At 40.0% G+C, this 15,939-nt stretch overlaps 1 protein-coding gene across 1 annotated transcript; it reads left to right on the forward strand.

Moving 5' to 3' along the window:
- The first annotated feature begins 982 nt into the window (after positions 1–982).
- LOC124654919 lies at positions 983–7,594 on the forward strand. Its single transcript, XM_047193897.1, has 16 exons — positions 983–1,172; positions 1,288–1,413; positions 1,808–1,964; positions 2,044–2,182; positions 2,733–2,826; positions 2,986–3,120; positions 3,266–3,366; positions 3,462–3,575; positions 4,005–4,243; positions 4,672–4,730; positions 4,806–4,991; positions 5,089–5,212; positions 5,320–5,375; positions 5,941–6,086; positions 6,595–6,765; positions 6,866–7,594. The coding sequence occupies exons 1-16, from the start codon at positions 983–985 to the stop codon at positions 7,145–7,147; spliced, it is 2,319 nt and encodes a 772-aa protein (XP_047049853.1). The 3' UTR covers positions 7,148–7,594.
- Positions 7,595–15,939: the final 8,345 nt, after the last annotated feature.

A 15,939-nucleotide genomic window follows, 5' to 3' on the forward strand; every position in this document is an offset into this window, starting at 1 on the left:
TTTAAAAAAAAAAACTTTATCTGAAAGATGATATGGACTTGCATGTGATACAAAGTACATAACCTTTTTACAGAGGTTATTGCTATCTTCTAATTATTTCTTCATTGTTGGTTGCATGCCATGAATGGCAGTTGGAAGACCTTTAATCGAGAAGGAATATATCTTGTTCTTCTGTATGAATCATGTGAAACGTTAGACAGCCACAGAAAATATTTGGATGCTTTCGGAAGATTGAAATATCTTCAACAAAGGCAATTGTGTAAAATCTGGCATCCATTCGGTAAAAGTCTTAGTGCCACTTTTTTCTTTTTGGACTGTCTATCGTAGGTACCTGCACCTGAGGGTTGTTTGATTTACAGGATTTCTAATGGAATTTTTGGGGAATTTTCGGCAGATATGAAAAAACACTCAAAATCAATTCGTTTGGTGTTTTGGACTGTTTTAAAAACCAGAAACTTTCAAAATGTTGTGCCAACATTTAATGTAACAAAATTTGAGCAACTCAAAATATCACAAGCACAAATTTTTAGGGTTTCAAACAATGCACCACACACAGATGATCTGCGTCTACTTTTTTTTTTCTCTAAAAAAAAAGATGATCTGCGTCCACTTTTTGTTTTTTGAATTCCACTCTGCGTCTACTGACAGACACAACCGAAATTCCAACTGAATGCCCAGGGCCCAGGCCTACCTCCTACTCGGTTTCACCCTGCCCGAAGCCCGCAAGGCCTCCGCGGCCCATGTGAGCTCATCTTGCAGTCTGTGGGCCTGTAAAGCCCAAACCTTCGGCCCACCCTCACCTCACTCAACTCATCTTCCCCAATCAATCGCCCTGCCCCGACCTCCGCTACTCCTGCCGCGCCGCCCACCGCCGCCGTGGGACGTCCGCACCTGCTGTGCCGCCGCCGCGATCCTGCACCCTCTCTCCACACGCAGACGTCGTACGCCACCACCACCGCAGTGAGCGTCCGGCGGAACTCCGATGGCGCAGGCCTCGGCGGTGGCGGCGGCGCTCCGCCGCCTGAGGCGTCCCCGCGATCCCTCCGCGGCGCTTCTCTCCTCGCGCCTGCACTCTCGCTTCCTCTCTCCCACCTCTACCTCCTCTCCGGTGGCACCGCACGGGCCAAAGCAGCCCGCCGGGAATGGCGCTTCCGCCACCAGCAGCCCGTGCAGTTGGTTCGGCTCTCAGCGGCGGCAGCATGCGGCGGCTACGACTACGACGAGAGCTCTGCACCGCGCGCTGAGGTAGGGATGCTCGCGTCGCGCGCCTCTCTGGTTTCCTCTTAGCCGTTGACAATGACAAAGCCGCCCTTCTGTCTCGCAGCTCCGCGGCTACCGCGTCAAGCGAGAGCACGCCCGCGTCGCAGTCTCAGCTCCTGCATTTCATCAAATCCGCATTTGGCACACTCGAAGGTAATGTGCTTTCATTTACTCACTGTGGGTTTTGATGATTATTTCAACCGTGAGTGAGTCGTATTCTAGTGCCATGTCATAGCCATGCCATGCCATTGTGTGGAACTTATGTCCCCGTCAGTAGTTTTGGGTGCTCTCTTTACCGTGTCTGCCAAAATGATTCTGCTGGTTACAGTGCTCTTCCTAATTTTGAGCTGCCGATAATTTACAACTTCACAAAGGGAACAACTGTTTTCAATAAAAATGATGCTCTTCAGTTTTCAATAAAAATGAATTGTTTAAATTCATCTTATACAAAGTACATAATAACAAGCATAATGTAAGTATGTACCAGGACAGTCCTCATTTAAGGGTCACTGCTATCTTCTAATTATTTCTTTACTTTATGATCTAGGACAAAATCATTGTTGGTTGAATGCCACGAATGGCAGTTGGAAGACTTTTAATCAAGAAGGAATATATCTTGTTCTTTTGTATGACTCATGTGAAGCATTAGACGGCCACGGCAAACATTCAGCTGCTTTTGGAAGATTGAAATATCTTCAACAGAGGTATTTGTGTAAATTTTGGCCTTGTTCTAATTTAGTAAAATCTTTAATTTTCTAATTTCTGATTATCTGTGCATTGTAGGTACCCACACCTGAATGTGTTTGCTATGCAATACGGGAGTGATATTAGCTCCTTTGCTGCTCAAAGCCAAGCAGTTCGTTCAATAATGAAAGAGTACATTACATTTCCTATCTTATTGTCAGACAAAGACTTTACCAACGTGAGGCACTACCCTTTCAGTTTTCATGTCACTAGACTAGAGTTTTTTGTTTTGTTATCATGCCTCACGCAGGTCATTTATACGATGCATATGCTATGTTTTTATTCTGCCCTCACTGGGAGGATCGGAATTATCCAGTATGACAGATATTGCTATGGCTATGCATTGAGATGATCCATTTTGATATCATTAGGCATGTTTTAAAATATAGCCATTGAAGAAGTGAAACCAAACGTCATATACAATAGGAATACAGTGTAATGCCATGCATAATGAAATATGTGTCAGACAAATTATGTAGACTATATGGATTATATTAATGTATGTTTCCTCTTTATCCGCAATTTATATGTACTAGATGAATGGATTCTTCTCTTTAGCATCTTATTTCAATAAAAGTAACCCATTGAAGTTGATTAGTTTTTGTATTGTTGTAATCTGTCTCCACTGTCCATAAACTTTTTAATATCTGTATACCATTAATTTGTCTTGTAGTTATTGTATCAAATACTTCATTAAAACATGAACTGTCCTTTTGATGAGTATTCAGATGACAAATGGTGCTTGCTACTTGCTATTTGAAGGTTCTAAAGATCATGCACTCATCACAAAATTGGATGGGGAACCTGAGCTCGTGATCAGGGGTAAACTCTAGACAGCATTAGCTATGTATTTTACGCGATTATTGTTAGCTTCCTTGTGCACGTCTGGTGATCACTTAAGCTTCTCTTGTGTTGCTTAGCAAGTTGGATGCTCCTCGCATTTGCTAATTTTCCAAATCTACAATTTGTTATTAAATGCAGGCATGGAAGGATTTAGTGCATTGAGTGCAGAGCCTTCTGAAAATGTTATAGACTCGGGAGTTCCTTGGCAGAAAGAAGAGGTTGTCAAAGAGCCATATGTAGGTTCTTTCAGAAACATGTTACTTTGTCATCCAGGTACTTAGTTACAGCTTCTTCCCTGCTGTAGCTTATTTTACTAAACATCAAGTTTGCAGCCCAATCACAAAATGTCCCACTGAAACTAGTTAGAACAACTTTTGCGATCCAAAGGTGATAATCTTATACAATTTAACTACTGCAGGATGCGTATCAGTTGGTGAAGATGGAGATCGCATTTTTATCTCCGACAGTAACCACCATAGGATCATCATTAGCAACAGTGATGGGATGATTTTAGACTCTGTAATCACGCGTTGCTGTTTCCCTTGGGTTTTATGTTTATCCAATGTTATGAAGGCCTGAAGAAGTCATGATGATAAATTTACATTTACTTGCAGATTGGATCCTCCCCAGGCTTTGAGGATGGTGAATTTGAATCTGCCAAGTTGTTGCACCCTGCTGCATCATTTTACCATGCTGCTGAAGATTGCCTATATATTGTGGATTCGGAGGTAATTATCTGCAGCTGCTTGCCTTTGTTTACTCTATTTGACAAGTATGCCTAAAAGTGGTATTGGATTTTTACTATCCAATGTGCTTTGGATCTAAACTGCTCTTGACTGGATTTTATTGGACATGGACATTCTGTGCAATAAAGGTCAAACAATATTTGGATATGGTCGAGCACGATATTGTATAGTCCATTTGGACGTTGCGTCGTCTTCTCGCCTCACTTTCACTGGCAACAGATTTCTTAATGCCATACAAGTAGTAAATCTGGAATAACCCACAAGGGCTCATGAGAAGTTTTAGGTGTCAATTACTGTTTTGCTGTTGTTCCTATGTCTTGTACTATCAAATATTTATGATTAACCACAACAATCATGAATCATCAATCATGTATCAAAGAATTCTGACTAGGTTTTCTGATTCTTTTGCAGAATCATGCAGTTAGAAAAGCAGATTTTGGAAGAAGAATTCTGGAGACAGTTTATCCTGTCTTTAATAAAAAAGGCAGTGACATCTGGAGTTGGATTGTTGATAAGCTTGGTTTCACAAAAGAAGACACTTCAAAGAGAGAAGATGTTTTAAACATTCAAGATATTGATGCAGACTCAGTAGTTTTTCCTTGGCATTTACTCCAAATTTCAGAGGATGACTTGTTAGTGGCTGATCGTAAGTATGTGCCTCTTTTCTTCCCTTCCAGCACGTCCTCTTCCAATCTCAATTTGATTTAGTGGTAGATTTTAGCATACTGCATCATCTGATATTTGGCTGATCTCATGCATTGTTATGTACTGTTCCTTTGTTGCACATGTCATATTCATTTTTGGGCTTGGCATGTTGTAAATATGCACAGTTCAACCAGATTCTCAGTTATTCTTTGATTTTTGATGCATATGTAGAGAACATAAGATATTAGGGAATAAACACATATGTACCATAAGTCAACTGATGTAATATTGCTTAATTTTATGTTCTGTTTTTTTTATTGATTCAGCATACACACATATGTACCAAGTCAACTGTAGCAGGCTCTACTTTGGGACATTACTGCATAACTAGTTACTACACAATCTTTGTTCATATATTGTTGCTGTTTTCTAGCTTTGAAACAGCATGGATTCTGAGGATGTCAACTGGTGAAAAACAAAATAGTGTAAGAGGTTAGTCAAATTCTTTTGGTACACACATTAGACTGATTTATTTGTAGCTCATTGAGTAGAAAAAGTGATGTGAAGGTAGAGCTGGAGTAATGGAGTTATGTCAGCAAATGATTAATGAGAGGCGTGCTCTCCTTAAGGATGTGCACATGAATGGGTCATCAGGTGATACAGAACATTCTAATCTGTTGGAGAAGATCCCCTGCAATGACCTGGTATCGTCAATCTCAAGATCTGAGAAGTGCATTGTCTTCTGCGATACAGGTTGATCTATAAGCTGTTATTGATATTATTATTAGGACTTTCATTTAGAGTCAAATTGTGCCATCAATAATTTTACTTCCTTTTGTTTGCCTTGAAGACGGTCAAAGAGTTCTGAAGTACGACTTGGATACCAAGGAAACCTCGAATATTCATTTTACGAATCTTGGAATCCTTGGCTTGCCATATTGGTTTGTTTGCCCTCTCGAGAGAGTATCTACCTGGTGAACTTCTAGTTCTCGATTCTTATAAGTTTATTTGTTGCTGATACAAGTATGCGTATTGCATGGTTTTTATCATCCTTTCTCACTGTCATGTAATGAATTGGCAGGGGACATTCAGTCGGACAATTTCAAGAGCATAGCCGTAAAGTAAATGTGCTCCCTGGTAATTGATAGATTTAACAGGAACTGCCATTTCACGATAGTACTTTTTGCATTTGTGACATATGACCATCTGTGCCTCCCCTGCTACAAACTAGCCTGCTATTTCTAAGCCTTCAATTGAAAGCTGTGGCTTAGTTTGATGCATTGCTACCTTTTCCCTATTGTTCTTTTAGCAACCTTTCCTTCTATTGTTTGCACTGAGTAACTTAATGATTGTGTGGTTCTTAACTCGGCAGCACATAAAGCTTTTTACCAGAGAGAACCCGCTTTCTGAATTTGTTGTAACTAGCCATGCTTTCAATTTCAAATGATTTTGAGTTGATAACACAAGTTAAAATAGGAGTAACTAGTTCTGTAGTACAACTGCATAGTATGCAAGTAGCATGAGCTCCAAATAGGAAAGTAACCTTGCAGTTCGTATAATGTGCTTGGATTACTAAAGGTACTCAGTTGCATAAATTTAAGAGGGCCTCTACTTGATGTTTTTTCTGTATTAGTGGCACACTGCACTGGCATATATATTCATTTTAAGATTGCTGTGTAACTGGTGGTACTCAACTTAACAGGAAGATGCAACATCAAGATATCTGTAGACATCCCAGTTGATACTGAGCTTGCCGCGCCTTTGGTTGAGAGCTGCATTTGGCGCCAAGTAAGGGGATCTGGTGCTGAGATTGCTGACTCTGACGGACAAGATACAACCTCTGAAAAGGTAACATACTTCTCGTCGTCCATATGCTTTGTGATTTTTTAGTACTGAAGTTACGGAGGTGGCAATTTGGCTCATAGGAGCAAATGCTCTCATTATATAAAATAATTAAAAAACAATTTTAAAAATATTAAAAAAATATGATATAAATTTGTTGGTGTACATCTTGACATTCTATGTTAGTGCACAAATTTTTGTGGAGAAACAACATTTTGTATGGCGTGTACAAAAAAGACAAAAAAATATCCTGTACGTAGTCGTGTTACAGCATCAAAACTTGTCTTTTTTACAGGAGCCACAATTATTTTTAGTTTTTTTTGAAAACTTGTGTACCAACATAAAATGTCTAGATATACATGTAAAAATTTAGTTTAGAATTTTTTGACACTTTGAAATGTGGATTCACATAATAGGAGCATATGCTCCTATGAGCCAAAGTGCATTTCCCTGAAGTTACTTCAAATCTAGTTTGTCATACACTTATCCTTCATGCTGATGCACATGCTATCAGGTTGGTATAGCACAACAATGGTATGATGAGATAGACAACCTAGCATTTTCTGAAGCTGCCGAGGAACCTGCTGTGCATAAAGATGATGATAAACCTGCAGATGAAAGTCACCAAGACCAGAAAAGTGTGCAGTTCACTTGTGCAATTAATGTCAGCCCTGGGACCTGCGAGGTACGATTATTCCCTCTCTCAAAACAATCTTCCTGTTTGATGAAGCGAAAGCATTTGGTAAAAAAAAATCGAAGACCATAACACTGTTACCGTTCTGCAGCTGGTGGCCTCTGCGGCGTTGTACCTGAAGATCGACCGAACAAAAGCCAAACACGAGGACCAGAAAGCAGCAATCAAGAGGATCCTTCAGTGTCATGGCCGTGAGGAGCATGTGGGGGTCGAGCTCCTGACGGAGAATCGCGGGGATGCGAGGGATCTGGTCATGATGAAGCCAGTTCATCTCAGGCTGAGGATGGATTGCGCCGATCACCCTGCTGGAACCACCAACAAGGAGACCATCAGTACTGAGTCCAGCCTTGATATCAGCATCTCTTTAGAGTAGCCATTTTCATAACTTAGGTGCAGGATGCATGCTAGAGCGTCAGGGTAGAATGGTTTGTTTCCCGAGAGACCAGAGATCCTGGGGATCTTTGCTCCAGATAAAAGATATCCAGCCAACTTGCGGTAGTTTTCTACTCCTAGCTACCATATAATTTTGCCGATATGCCATGATCACCTGTCTACAGAACACGTGATTTGAGATTAACAGATTTGCAGGAATACCGAGAATACATGGGAAATTTTTGTTCCCACCAAGGAACAGGAAGACTGGAAATTTTGTAAAATGATGCATAAGTTACATGTATACATTTGCGTTAGCATGTACTGATTTGTACTATTGTTGCCCAGAACCGGGTGATCACATCATAAAGGTCAAACTGATTCTTTTGGTGCCCTTGTTACTTATGGGTTCCTGTCAACAAACATGGATCGTGTGTATGAAGTATGCCTGTATTTACATTGTACTTCTTCAAATACCAAATAATGTGGCATGTGAACTTTTAATACAGTAGTATATCTGTGTTTTCCATTCCCATTCATTCTAGAATACCTCTAGAAAGGTAAAAATATGAATAATCCTATATGTGACAGGGCGAAAAACTGATCTCGCTAGGTCTTGAGGGAACACTAAACTTCTGATGAGAAGGACTTTGTGCATAATGAAAGGTCATGTAAGACAGTATTTTTTCCCATGAGGTCGAAGATCGTGTTAGAATTTTGTCCATTCATATGCATTGAGCCATTCCTTCAGGACAAAAGACCTTGGAAAGACCGAAACCTCTTATCCTAACCCCGCTGAGAATCCAAAGCTCCCCTCCAGAACTGCAATAAAGTAATCTCTGGTTCACTCTAATCAGGAAAGGATGACATTTGACAGAGTCTAGTAACCTCTCAAATGCCGCCTATAGCTTGTTTTGCCTCTAGCAGCACCCGCTACGACGAAGAATTCCGTCACTGCTATCAACGCTCAATACCTTGGCGAACTCACCAGCAGCTCAGATAAAACTGACAGCCTCTTCTTGCTTTCCTCAGCACAACTGAACCAACAGCTTAGCCAGACAGCAACCAGTGTGTCCATGTCCTGCGACTTGTTCATTATTTGAAGGCCGGATTCATCCTTCCTTGGTATTTCCAGCTCTTCTTTCCGCTGGACCGTGCATTGGTTTGCTATTCAATTTGAGTCTACAATCTTGTGAGACTCATGTTCCTGACGTCTGGAGTTTTGTGTGATCCCTGCAGAAAGTCAATGGTAAGTATCTCTTCTCTTCCCTTCACGATTTAACATGCAGAAAATCAATGGCAAGCCCCTCACTATATTAATCAAACGGATTTGCTTGTTCTCACCTAGCTAAGAACTAAGTTAGTTCTCTGTCAAGTCCTACACCGTCGAATACATCGTGATTTGCGTACATATGAGTTATAAGTTGGATTGCAATTGAGTTTTTTTAGTTGCAAGTGGGGTTGCAACTAAGATTTTTTTTTTCAGTTGCAAGTGAGGATGCAACTAAGAAAATTAATCTGGACTATTAGATTTTCTTTGTGATTCATGCTAGTCATGAGTTGCAATATGAGTTGCAACTGAGATTCGATGACATCATCTTACTGCGAATTAGACACACCCTTAATCAAATTGGTATTAACATGGTATTTTTAAGACTACACTTATATACGGCTTTGTTCTGTAAGACCACTTTCATTATTTTTGCTGATTAGTGTCTTAACAAGTCCATTGTATGATAAACTTTTAAGTATAATGGTGGTTCCTAACCTAGTGTCCAGTACATCTTGTTTAAGTTCTCAAAATTGCTATCACGGCAAAGAAATTCCAATAAAGATATCAATGTCTTGATATAAATTAATTTTGGCTTGATATACTAGGGGAATATTTCATGTATTCCAAGTCATCCCTCTATTTGTTGTTCACATACTGAGTCAACTGTTTACACTGCAAGTCAGGAAAATCTGGTGCAAAGTGCAGTAAGACATAGTACAGAGATCATATGAATGTACATGATGGGCACCAGTGACAAGTCCAACTCGTTTAATTTTCACAGCATCATGGAAAATACTACTGGGGGCGATACCTATTATTCTCAGCAGTTCATCGAGCCGACTACAAAGTACAATGATTCAGAGTTATTTTTGCATCCACCAACCCCTGTGAGCTACTATCCTACACTATCAATTGTTTCCAACAAGGATGGTCAAGTTCCATGGAGCACATCCACTTCTTGTAAAATCTACAGCCCCCAACCGTACACAGCCAGCCGCAATGAAATATCAGATTGGTGTCGAATCAATGTGGGGGACTATCCTGAGCACCAACAGAACAACTCGGATATAACTCTCAGCACCATAGAGCAGATGTTGATGCAAGACACTGATGATAAGGTCAGATCACATCATGGAGAAACTGACCTTAGAACAATGGAAGAGCCCTTCTATAAACTTCTTGGACATCAATATCCAATTTTGCCTCAGAGACTACCACCTTGTAGATGTGATCGACTGACCAATGGCAACGTTAGCAAGCTTAATAGACATTCATGCCTCAGAGACTACCACCTTGTAGATGTGATCGACTGACCAATGGCAACGTTAGCAAGCTTAATAGACATTCATGCAGTAGCTGCTCTGTACATATCATCTCAAGTAATTATCACTCCAATGGAAACTTACAAGCTTTTCAGGATCCATGGACTTTATCTACCATTGTTGGACAGGCGAAACAATTCTCACTGGGTGCTGAAAGAGTGGAGATTGGTTTGAACCTCAATGGCCTTTCCATTACCCAAAATCCGAGCCGCGATAATTTTTTTCTTCAGATGAATGCTGAAGACCCAATCAAGCATGCATCATCTGAAGTTCGAGGTCGGAAAGTTTATCCAGGTATAGAAGATCTTGATTTGTTAGAAGGAAGGAGAAACAAACAGTTTGCCATTACTTCCGATCAGCCAATCCGAAATGAGATGTTCGACAAGGTTCTACTGTGCTCTGATCTTAAGCCCCTTGTTTTGCCAGAAACCGTGGCTGATAAATCGACCAAGTATTCACAGAATGATCAGAGAAGAAAACCATCTCCGCAAACGACAAGAGGTAAAACACGAAAGAAGAAAGAGGTGGTGGATCTCAGAACTCTCCTTATCCATTGTGCAGAAGCAGTATCTGTGAACAACCGTATCTTAGCAAGTGACACACTGAAAAGCATAAGAAAATATTCTTCACCAAGTGGCGATGATTCCCAGAGGCTAGCGTTTTACCTAGCAGATTGCCTGGAGATACGATTGTCCGGAAATGGCAGCCAGATAAACCAGAAGTTCATCACTGCACCAAGGAATGCAGCAGATATTTTGAAGCTATTCCATCTGTGTTTCACAATATGTCCATACTTGAGGTCATCATATTATTTCTCAAACAAAACTATCCTTGATGTCTCAAAGGGAAAACCACAAGTGCACATTATTGATTTTGGCATTTGCTTTGGTTTTCAGTGGCCGTCACTATTGAAACAATTTGCAAATAGAGAAGGTGGGCCCCCCAAGCTTCGGATTACCGGTATAGAGGTGCCACTGCCAGGTTTCCGGCCAGACGAAATGAACAAGAACACATGGCTACGATTGGTTGAATATGCCAACATGTTCAAAGTACCGCTTGAATATCAACAAATCTCATCAAAATGGGAAGCCATCTCCATAAAAGATTTGAACATCGAGGAAGATGAAGTTCTCATAGTCAATTGCATACACCGGATGAAGAATCTTGGTGACGAGACAATATCCATCAATAGCGCCAGGAGTAGGGTGCTCAATACCATAAGGATGATGAAGCCGAAAGTTTTCATCCATGGAGTCGTGAATGGATCTTACAGCACCCCGTTCTTTTTATCACGTTTTAAAGAAGTCATGTACCACTATACTGCATTATTTGACATTTTTGATAAAACTACTCAGCGAGATAATGAGACAAGAATGATCATAGAAAGGGATATATATAAATACGGAATTCTGAATGTCATTGCATGCGAAGGATCAGAAAGGACTGAAAGGCCAGAGAGTTACAAGAAATGGAAGGTAAGAAACCTCCGGGCCGGGTTTGAGCAACTTCCACTGAATCCAGCCATCGTAAAAGGAATACAATCTATGGTGAGACAGATTTATCACAAAGACTATTGTGTCGACGAAGAAGATCGATACCTAGTGTTTGGGTGGAAAGGAAGGATACTCTATGCAATATCCACATGGAAGCCAAATGAGTGTGGGCAGAGCGATAAAAACTGAAGACATTTGCTGTTGCCCAGTAAAGACAGATGTAATCTACTGATGTGTCCGCTTGTAAGGTACTGTCTCGACTTCCAAATGCCCTTGTGTTTGTAGAGCAACAAGTTATTAGCAAGCTAGTTAAGCATTGATCCTCAGTATGCTGTTTTGTTCCATATTGTGTGCTTGAGAATATGTATTTTGTAACCTTAGCAAGTCATTTTGTTCAGTAACCTTTCAGTGACAACTGATACATTTTGTCTCCTTTGCACCTCTGTACAGAATGCAACCTACGATCTTCAGTTCAATTCTAAGATTTACCCTTTTGGTTGCACCGGGGACACACTTGATGATCTTTTTTATGAATTAAACTACAATTGGATCATCTGTAAGCTACTAATATGATCTTTTTTTGTGTGAAAGCTACTAATAGTATCTTATAAGTTCCTCTCACATTGATTGTAAAACAAACTGACATCAGTTAGTGGGATCTCATTCACCACAAAACAAGGGTGGTTAACGGTGGAAGAAAGAAACAGTTCAAGTGAGGAATGAAAGAATAGCTAGCTTAATGATACATGAAATCCTGAACGAGGGTGAATGTTTCCGGTTTATCGACAACACACATGTCTACCATTACCGTACTTATTACAAAGGAAAGGAGCGTTGCTGCACGTGCACATCCAGTGAGTACTTACCTGCCACGCTTTCTATCGAACACCTTGGGGGCATTCTCGCTGCAGGGCGATTAACATTCAGACCCTCCGACCAGGAGTCGACCTCGTCGTCGAAGGCTTAGATCTGGCGCCGCACCCGGTAAACCTTATTGTTCACCGAGGGACTTGACGCGGATCTTGGAGCTCCGTCTTCTGTCTGTGCTGATGACACCATCAAATCCAAGTTGTACCATGCAGTGCAGGGATCCTACATCTACAGGGGGAGCTGCCATGCCACGTGGGTAGGGTCGCCAAATCAAGGCCCAAATCAACCCAACGTATTGGACTTGCAGGTTTTGCTCGCTATAGATCAAACCAAGCATTGAGTTTCTCGAGTTCGGCTTTTTTACTGTGACCAGCACCGCGACGAATTTCGTACTGTCTCGACTTCCAAATGCCCTTGTGTGTTAGATGCATTTCTAAGTTTTCTCCTTGTCATATCTGTGAGAAACTGGGAATCAGTGTGCTACGTCTGGAGGAGTCATTTGAATGTCCGTGCGTTGCTACGGCCTCTCTTTTCTACCCACGACACATACATAATGCTATAAACATTAAGACTTCGGCTCGTTTAAACTGATCTACCATTTTCACACCTAATTATTGAAGATACACACTTTTGTGGATTTTTTTAATTTCCTTTCTGATGGGCATAACAATGCAATTTGGTTTACTTGTGTTACCATCTTATCTTATCTTTTTAAGTTTAAGCGGTGCAAGATGGGAAGCATTTGCACCCTTTGGCAAATGAAAAACACAATAGATTAAGTTAAACCCACTTTAATTAAAACCGTTTGCCCATCTGAGTAATTTTTTTATTCCAACCATGCGTTGGTATCCTAATAACACCATATCAAGTGAGTTGTACTCCATCTCGGTTAGAGTTCACAAAAATCTTTAATAACTAGTATTGTGCCAAAGGAAGGATGGCCAGTTTGAATAGGAAAATTTTAGAACCCCGACTAATGCATCGCTCCTCAACACTCTACCGGGGTTACAAGTCTCTAGGTTCACTACCTTCGTACATCATTGTCAACACCCGGATTTTTAAGTCCAGATGCCTGTTATGCCATACATCACAATCCCAGGAATATTGTTGTTGCGAGACATAACAGTTGAATATCATAAGTCATCATTCATTACATATCATAGTCGTCTTACAAATAGATCACATGATCCAATATTACAATAATAGTTGAACTATTGTTTCAACACACATCACAAATACATAGCGGAAGCGTAAAGATAAGGGACTCTCTAGTCCACAGGCCAACGCTTGACGTCAGGAGTAGTCCTAGTTGTCGTAGACGTCCTGCTGTCCATCCTCTTCATAATGTTGTTCCTCTTCATAGTCTGGCCATTCGAATAGCCAGGGACAAAGCCGTGAGTACTTCAAAGTACTCGCAAACTAATACTAATGTAAGCACTAACATTTCTAGTAAGGGGGATGCTAAGCTCTAGTTTCTTTTGCATAAAGCCAATTTTAGTTCACAAACATTTTAGTAAACAACTCTTCATGTGCTAACTAACTCAAGTGGGAACATTAGTGTCATTCCCACAACTCAATTGTGTTTCAAGTCAAAGTCGCCATTTTAAGTTCAAATCACAAGTCACCCTTCACATGTCACATTTTTGAAAATGATCTGATGACGGAACAGTATGGCCTTTCCAACCGTCCATAACCGTGGACGCGGCTATTCGAATAGTTCTACACTCTGCAGAGGTCGTACACTTGTGCCACAACATTTGCAATAATCCGTCGGGGTTAAGCGGCCCTGATTTATCACACTCCGTGTGCGGACTACCAACCATAACCTTTCACTTACATACCCTAGTATAGGCACCTCTCCCCATGAGCTTGGCCTCCCGGTGAAGACAAACTGTCGGCTGGGAACTGCACGAGGCTTGGGCCGGACATTCACCTCATATTCACGTCATTTCTCATCATTTCTTTTGTTGTAGAGGCAGCTTTCGGCATAACCCCGATGACGCTTGTTTAGAGGGAACCCATACTAAGATACATAAACTTCCAGTTAAGCCCTACCCATATCAGGTATTGTGGGGGTACTTGCAAAATTGGAATGGTATCGCATCCGAACCCAACCATCAGTTTTTGTAAAGTTCACCATGTCATTCACAAGTCATAATCACCTTCAAAATCTTTCAATAGAATGACTCATCATTCCAAGGTTTTCAAAGTCATTTCATTTCACAAGTTCTCATCTAGAGTAGTCACTTTTATTTGTTAGCACTAGCAACTAGTCATGAGGGGTGCTAACTAGCTTATAGCTTTCTAGGCTAAGTTTGGTGCTCTTGTTCTACTCTATATCTAGACCAAGTGAATCATGAATCAACAAGTACTTTGATAAAACAAAAGTAAGTAAAGTTGGTAAAGTAAAAGCTGGGAAATAGGATCATAAACATAAAGTAAATGGGTAATGCCTTGCTCATGGTGAGCTTTGCACTTTGCAAGAGTATTATCTTGCAACATTATAACTTGCAATAGTCTAGCTTGCATAGGTGTTAGCTTGCCTTGGTTGTTGAGGTGGTCAAAGTGATCTTCTTCTCCTTCCTCTTCGTAGAAGACCTCCTCCTCCTGATAGTCTCTGGTACTAGCGTCTAAAATACGAATACGAGGATACAATCACCAATCTAATTCAATGGCTATCACACATATTCACACAAGCTACTCTAAGCACACAATTAATATAATTAGGGTGCATTGGTGGTGTTGCTTGAGGACAAATAATTTCCTCTCATTATATATGTAAATGATAGTTTCCATATGGTTCTTGAGAAATAATTTCCTCTCATTGAAATCTTCTTAAGATTTAATTTCTCAAACAATCACACATGAATTCATGTTGACCTAAGTCCACCATTCATCATCATCATTTGAGAAAATGATTTAAATGAGGTAGAGTACCTCATACTATTTAACAATGCTGATTATGATTTAACTTCACCAAGTATTTCATGTAAGAGTATTTGACCAGGGGTCAATACTTCATATGAAAGTATTTGGGACAAGATTTAAATGAAGTGAAACACCTCATATACTTTACACAAATTAAACTAGCATCACACATTACTATTAAGTGGATAGGTGTGTTGTTTTCTTATTTAAAAATAATTTCCTCTCATACTAACTTAGGTGTTACTTTTAATTACTTAGAGAAATAATTTCCTCTCATTATCTTATTAAGATTTAATTTCTCTTATGAATAAGGTATGACCTAGATTGACCAAAGTCAACCTCTTCATACTTATCATCTGAGAATATGATTTAAATGAGGTTCCATACCTCATGCAATTTAATACTAACATGGTAGTGATTTAATGTCACCAAAACTCAATATGAGATTTTATAGACCATGTTCACTACCTTATGTTGAATTACTTGAGACCAAGATTTAAATGAGAGGAATACCTCTCATATGATTTAACACATAGTTGTAACTAAGTTAACAACTACTATTGAGGTGATTTAATATCATCAAAAATTCATATGAGACCTAAATGACCAGAGTCTTTACCTCATGTTGAATTGTTCATGAAAAGATTTAAATGAGAGAAAAACTCCCATGTGATTTATTAATAGTTTTGGATAATATCTTTGACTAGAAACAGCCATATAGTTCTTTAATTAAGATAGGCCATGATCATTCACAGTAAGCATGGCATATTGTTGCAGAAACAATTAGTGTAAGTCAAAAGTGAGCTATGAGAGTTGGAAATACTTAAATAACTATTTTGGTTGATTTTTAATAATTATTTGAAGTGGTAGAAGTCTCTGACTTGTTATTTTTGTCACATTAATTCTA

Source organism: Lolium rigidum, chromosome 1, assembly GCF_022539505.1.
Source record: "Lolium rigidum isolate FL_2022 chromosome 1, APGP_CSIRO_Lrig_0.1, whole genome shotgun sequence".
In the NCBI taxonomy this organism is placed as follows: domain Eukaryota; kingdom Viridiplantae; phylum Streptophyta; class Magnoliopsida; order Poales; family Poaceae; genus Lolium; species Lolium rigidum.

What these genes read in the sequence shown, in the direction of transcription:
- LOC124654919 (XM_047193897.1), top strand. Translation starts at nt 983, where the DNA reads ATGGCGCAGGCCTCGGCGGTGGCGGCGGCGCTCCGCCGCCTGAGGCGT. An exon ending in CGCCACCAGCAGCCCGTGCA is followed by an intron (nt 1,173 to 1,287) that starts GTTGGTTCGGCT and finishes GTTTCCTCTTAG; the next exon opens with CCGTTGACAATGACAAAGCC. An exon ending in CATGTTACTTTGTCATCCAG is followed by an intron (nt 3,121 to 3,265) that starts GTACTTAGTTAC and finishes TAACTACTGCAG; the next exon opens with GATGCGTATCAGTTGGTGAA.